Source organism: Lactuca sativa, chromosome 5, assembly GCF_002870075.4.
Source record: "Lactuca sativa cultivar Salinas chromosome 5, Lsat_Salinas_v11, whole genome shotgun sequence".
In the NCBI taxonomy this organism is placed as follows: Eukaryota; Viridiplantae; Streptophyta; class Magnoliopsida; order Asterales; family Asteraceae; genus Lactuca; species Lactuca sativa.
Window position 1 is genome coordinate 194,847,229 of NC_056627.2, and position 7,299 is coordinate 194,854,527.

At 38.0% G+C, this 7,299-nt stretch overlaps 1 protein-coding gene across 1 annotated transcript; it reads left to right on the forward strand.

The window, feature by feature from the left end:
* The first annotated feature begins 6,348 nt into the window (after window positions 1-6,348).
* LOC111876606 (uncharacterized) lies at window positions 6,349-7,068 on the forward strand. Its single transcript, XM_023873157.1, has 2 exons — window positions 6,349-6,564; window positions 6,709-7,068. The coding sequence occupies exons 1-2, from the start codon at window positions 6,349-6,351 to the stop codon at window positions 7,066-7,068; spliced, it is 576 nt and encodes a 191-aa protein (XP_023728925.1).
* The last annotated feature ends 231 nt before the right edge of the window (window positions 7,069-7,299 follow it).

Here is a 7,299-nt window from a genome sequence, read left to right on the forward strand (position 1 = left end):
AATATATTAAACACACTCCTCACAATCATTGCTTAGCGTTCTAAGTTTAATTCTAGAAATAAATCCATAATCCTAGTTCGCTTAAACTAATGCTATGATACCAACTCTGACATCCCCATTTTCACGGCCAGAAAAGACCGATTTTGTTTATGCTTTATAAAAATCAGAGTATCTCTTTTAATAAAAATGTTGCAGAATTTGTTCCCAGAAAAACACGATAAATATGTTATCAAAACATTTCCAAAGAAACGTATTTTATTCATTTTAAAACGTTTAGGATGTCATCGTCAATACAGAAACATAAGCATAAACAGAACTTACATTCATTTACACTAGTGATCTATATCTCCTTAATCTCTCAGTGTAAGGTAACTTCACATCGTCACCTGTGATATAACTAAACTGAGTGGGTCAGGTTGGGAAACCCGGTGAGTACATATGGTTTTCAATCGACAATAATATAATTATTATGTTTAAACAATCAAACAATCAACCTAATTACCCATCCCCATTATCTTCTTTACTCTTAAGGATCCACCCTAAGAATCAACTATTCCTTGTTCATGCATTGCTAAGGATCATCCTAAGGAATCAGCACGAAGTCCATCGTTGCCACAGTTTACACAATGGGAACTAAGTCTACATATCGCAAGGGTTTAGGCATCAAGTCTGCATGATCACCAAGGTTTACACAACGGGCACTAAGTGTACATAGTCGCCAGGGTTTAGGCATCAAGTCTTCATGATCGCCAAGGTTTAGCCACCAAGTCTGCATGGTCGCCAAGGTTTAGCGTACACTGGGTGAACACATCGTTCACAACACCTACAGGTTGCGAGCCTGCTAGTGTTCCACTGGACTGTCTTGAATAGTCTATGGTTGTCATCCATACTCTGTTAGATGACGGGGCTAGCATTTGGGAACAAGGATTCTCACATTGTCCACCTCTCACCCTTACCTCATAGTCTATATCACCTCTCAACTCATCATCCAACTCATATTTCATCGACCCATGTTTTACCCAACATATTATGTAGATATAAATACATAGACAGTTTAAATCATATAAAACTTGTATAAAATCGTTCATCCAGCATAGATAGCAATTATACACATAATATGCACACATAACATGTAGTTTATATAAAATACTTCATATCTATGTGTAAGATGAAAGGGACCATGCACTCACCTGATAAGGTGGTGACTCGGCACTCGGACAAGACTTCGTTATCTCAAAACAATTTCCTTCGACGAAACCTAGTATCATTACCACTAAGGTTTCTTTTTTTTTTTTAAATTCACCGAGACTAACTAATAGTCTGGGTATTATTATTATTATATAAGCGTTAAACAACACTATATAACTCATAATAATATCCCAAATAATTATTTTAAGGTCCTAATAACATTACTATAATTAAATAGAAGCTATATTAAAAACAGCGTAGGGACAACTCACTTACAACGGGTTTTATAGAAAACCGGGCTTCGCTTGGTGCAACGTTTTCGAACAGAAAGACCCTTTTTCTCGGGACTTCGGGAGCCTCGGGGCTTCCTTCGGGTGCTAGGGGTTCACCTAGGCTTAAGGGAGGGTTAAAACCCTTAGATAGAGAAAGTAGTGAGAGAAAGAATTGAGAATGGTGTGAAATTTCCGGAAGAATTCGCACCCTTTTATTGGCTTCATAAGCCTCGGTTACGCTGGGCGTCCAGCAGCGCTATGTTGGGCATAGGTCGGATAAGCTTGCCAGCCTCGCACCAGCTGGCTCGCACCTGCATCGGATGGATAAGAAGCGTAGGTAAGCTGGGCGTACCAACCTCGGACATGGGCATAATAGCGAGGGCTATGTGGCATGATCCGAAGCGCGTTTCTTCATCGGCGATGAGTGGCCCAGATGCTGCCACGTCACCAGTTCCTCACCAGGCTTCGCAAAATTGAGTACAAACTTTAAAAATTCATAACTTTCGCATACAAGCTCCGTTTTCGACATTCTTTATATCCACACAAAGACAGGAACATACTCTACAACTTTTGTTTGGACTCCGTCGGCTAATTTTGATTTATTTTAAAAGTTATGTTATTAACAGGTCGGGATAGGATTGGTCCGTGAAATTCTCATAACTTCTTCATCCGACGTCCGTTTTCGACCATCTTTTTCTCATGACGCTACTATAAATGAAATCTTCGATTCTTGTTTAGGTTGTGTCGGCTAAAAACCGCTCGATCTACTATTCGAATTTCAGGGTGTACATTGTTAAGCCGAAACTTTGAAAAATCATAACTTACTCATACGAAGTCAGATTTGGGCGTTCTTTTTATGGACACTCTCTGTTTAATGTATTCTACAACTTTCGTTTAGGTTGCTAAGGCTAAAACTCACCCTATTGTAAATTCACTATTTACACTTCCTGGTATTGTGTCGTTTCCGCCGCGAAACTTCGACGGGTCATAACTTCTTCGTTATAACTCGGATTTTGGCGTTCTTTATATGTATGGAAACCTTGTAACATATACTACAAATTGGTTAAGATTATTTATTCTAAATAATCTTTTTTCAAAAATTCTTTTTCGACACTTATTGCCTCTAAATTGGCTAGATCGGATCTACGGGCGTTACACCTTGCCCCTGTCCTCTGAGGTACCTGAAGCCTTTACAATCAAACTGTAAGCTAAAGCTTAGTAAGTCAATCCTAAGTACCATACAAAACTAAACATATCACATCATGCAAATATGAGACTTCAATCCGACTGGACCACCTCATGAGGCCTACAACCTATCTAGTACGCCCCACATATCATGGAATAGCACATAGTAGGAACACCTCAACCTAACAAAGCATAACATGTAGACATATACAACAACAATCAACAACTCGCAAGTACAAGAGATCATACAGATCTACCAGTCTAACATATAACCAACGAATACAACTAATCATACATATCTACCACTCTAACATCTATCCATCATAATATCATCTTACATACCATGATACATATCCTCGTGGGCTGGAATTGGTTCCTCCGACCCAGAAGTACAGTGAGGAAAACTCACCTTGTTGAGTATTATGTATTGCGTCATTGGGCCTGTTTGTTTAGTCCGTTTGTATAAACGAGTTGGGCTTGTCCACTCATTTTTATTGCTAGGGTTAGGGTATATAAGGTGCATGCATGAATCGTATTTTTGTCAACTCTGATATTATCGTTGTAACCCTATTTACGCCTCTACAGAACTAATTCTTCATCGAGTTCTTCTGAGGTGTTACTATTAATCATTCAACACCAGTTTGATCAATATCATGTTTTATTTACTTATCTGTTTGAATCTTTACGGTCTGTAAGGTTTTATTTTCAACAATTGGTATCAGAGAAGGAGACTGTGTAATATATACGCATCTCTTCTACTTATAGAGTTATAGGGTTTTCGTTAATATTGGATTGAACTCAGTCATCTTCTTTGTCATTGTGACGGCTCAAAGAGATCTCAATATTACCATATAAACAATCTTTGTTTACACGTCTGATTCATTACAGATATCAAAAGGTTATTCCCCATGCATAACGATGATTCAAACATCAACTTCTTGAATATCTCAAGCAACATTGGATTAAAAACCAGAATTCTGATTCTTTTTCCTCACGAATATGAAGTCTGGGGGATGGTCTTTGTAGATTATGTTCTAGGCTCGGAAGATAACGGTTATATAATTTGGGAGGAAATCACTCTAGGTTCGTTTGTTCACATAGAGACTAAAAGAAAAATAAAATCCAGGAAGAATTCAACCAACTGCTTCTTGATGTGAAGGACATGCCTCAAGACAAAAAAGACAAACTCACAAGCAATATTAAAGCAATGAGAATCATCAGATTTGCTTTGCAAGCAGATACTTTCCATCTCGTGAGCTCTTGTGACACAACGAAGGCCATTTGGGATTGGTTGAGAGAGCTCTACTCAACAGACACAGATCTAGAGCATTCGAATCAAACGCTCTTGCTAACCAAGTTTGGCGAATTCATTCAAAAGCCTGAAGAAACACTGACTGCCACATTCAATCGATATAATCATCTTCTCATCAAAATGATGAAGCATGGAATAGGACGTGAACATATTGAGAAAAAGGTCATGTTCATGAATGCACTGCGATCAGTAGTATTAACTGTTAAAGCGCACGAACAGTTCAAGAACTATACTCTTGCGAAGCTTGTGGGTCTTCTTAAGCCACGAGAGAGTGAAGTGACGAAATAAGTGAAGGTCGTTTCTGGAATGGGGTCTTTAGCCTTGGTTGTGAAGGGCAAGACAATGACTGATGTCAGATATAGATCAGATCACTCTGAGCTTGAGCTCTCAAACAAAGATTTTGATGTAATGGTGTCAAACCCTAAGTGATTTGCTAGAAAGAAGTTTCCTTCAACTAAAAACAGAAACTGGCAGGGAAGCTATAGCTCGAAGAAAGTGAAATAGGAGAACATGAGTGATTCTCAGAAAGAGGAAGAGAATAAGGAGAAAAAGGTGGTTGGTGACTTCGGATATGATTGTAACTATTGTCAAGGCAAAAACCATCTTGCCAAAGAGTGTATGATGCGAAGGCAAAATGAGAAGAATGAAGGAGAAGATGAGGAAGCTTACCATCTGAGAAATCTGGAGGAGTTCAAGAGGAAGAAAACTAATGATAATTGTATGCCTGTGTTAGTTGTGTAGGAAAATATGGCTAAAGGCGAGTTTGGAGGAGTGGAGGTCTGGTCGACAAACTCTGAGGATGAAGAAGTTTGCAAGTACACACACAGAAGGGCATTTGTAGCAAAAGAGGAAAGTTCGCAGTTCTCAGGAAGATGCTTAATGGTGACTGGTGGAAGTTCACAGAAGTAGGAGAATGCTAACGGAAGTGAGAGAAGGGTTGATAGTTGTTTTCCCACACGACCTGTTCCAGAAAAAATCAATGAGTGCGAACAACCGATCAATAACATACATTCCATTCTCGAGACTCTTAATATTCCTGTATCTAGATATGAAACTGAGTTAAGCCACTTAAAATTCATCTTTTCAAGCATAAACGATAGTTTAAAGTCAACCCGGTTGACAAACTCTAACCTAATTGATCAATTGAGCAAGGCTACATCCAAGAGTGATGAGAGTCATATATGGATTCAGAAGATCGAGTTGGATTTGTCTAAGTCTAGGGATTAATCTCTTTATTTGCAACGAGATAATCTTATTCTTTTGAAACAGCGCAAATTTTTTTGTTTAATTGCAAAGCAGCTTTACTTTAATATCACTGAACTGCACCTCGATTGTGAAATTGGTAAGAAAATCCACAATATGATTTTGTCGTTTCTCGAATTAAAGGAAAATGAAATAGACGCAGACTGCTACAAATGCGAATCTATCGTTTCGTTTGAAGAAACTTATGATGCGTACAAATATGGTCTTGAACAAATCGAAAATTACATTGAGTCCAAGGACCACAAAAATATCTTGAAACAAATCTTGGATGAGAATGATAAAAAGCTTATTAAATTTGATACTGTACAGAAATTTGACTCATTGAATGCCAAGTTCAGTTCAGAAAATAATTTGAATGTTGAAAACAGTTCTAAATTCGATGAGGATAGTGATATGAGTGAGATCTGCGTAGAGGATGAGGTTGACTGCTCGGAATTCGTTAAAAACGAATCCCAACATGCGAAAGCTCTTATTTCTGAAAATTCAGTTGAGTTCGCAATAATTTCTCAAAATAAACTAATTTTTTTTGAAAAAATAAGCAACTGTTTTTCCAAGGGTCCAAACTACTCCAAATAATGTTTTTAATGTTAATGGAGTGATCGAAACTCAAACTGTCGAATTAAAGTCCATTGTCGACGAGGATAACAGGGACGGTTGCGATGAGTTCTTTTGGTCAGCCCCAATAGATAATGCTAATGAAATTGTTGGTTATCTGAAAGGACCTCATGGAAAGCGAAGGGAAGATATCTAGGTGAACCCATAAACAATCGCTCAACATTTGAAAAAGGTAGCCCAAGTGGTACCAAAGAAGTTCGCAGTGAATCCAAACCAGTGAAGAGCGAATCTGGTTTGGCAAAACCAAAACCAAATGTGAATATTCATAAGTCGTCTAAGAAACTTGCAGATCAAAAACAACAAATAAATGAGAGATATAAAGGAAATATCAATGAAAGGAAGCAATTTTGGCAATCCTAAAATTCTGGTTATGTTCACAACGAATGAAGGTTTAATCACAATGCGAAAGTACGTTCACAGGTAAATCTCAGTCAATGTTCGCATTGTTGCTCTCACGGTCCAAGGAACTCTCAGCAAAAGGGAACTCCAAAAACCTTCTTCAAAAAGAAACCAATGGAGAGACCAAAGCCTTATCACTCTCAATCCACGAAGTCTACATCTAATGACAACAAGGGCAAGGGAAAGATAGTTTTGGAGCTGAAAGTTCCAACCAAGACAAGGAATGCTAACCATAAGGAAACTAAAAAGAAACCCATTAATAATGAAGCTAACACCAAGCACAAATCTTCTGATTCTAAAGAAACGAACTTAAAAGATAACAAAATCAAAGTTTTTACCATCAAACGAAAAGATGAAACCACGCTCATAAAATGAACATATATGGTTAATCTTGACATTACTTTTCCTCTTTCTGTGAAAGACTCACAAGGACCCAAGAAACTTTGGCTTCCTAAATCTGCTTGATTTTTGCAGGTAATTCGTGACGAACAGTTCGACACTGGATGGTACATTGATAGTGGTCGTTCGCGTCATATGATAGGAAGGAAGGAGGAGCTACGAGAGTTCAAGGCACTTAAGGATAGTGGTAATGTAAAGTATGGTAATAATTCCTTTGGAAGAATAAAAGGCTATGGAATGATAAAGAATGGATATTTATCAATTTGCAAAGTGCCTTACGTTGAAGGATTACAACACAACCTTGTTAGTGTCTTGCAATTGGTTGTGGGGATTGGATTGAAGGTGTCATTTGATGACGAAGGATTAGAAATCATTGACAAGAAAACCATTTTTATTCTTCTGATATCACAAGGAATGCTGAGATGTATCCGTTAAATCTAAACCCATACGAGGGAAGCCAGCTATTTCCTGCTTACAAAATCTCACTCAGAAGAAAGCTGGTTATGGCATAGGTGTCTCTTGCACTTAAACTTCAAAGACATTAACAAACTCGTTCTTGGTGATCATGTGTGAGGACTTCCTCTTTTGAAATTTGACAAGGATCATTTGTGTGCTGCCTGTGAGATGGGAAAGCAAAGTAGAAAAACACATCCAACTATCGTGAAC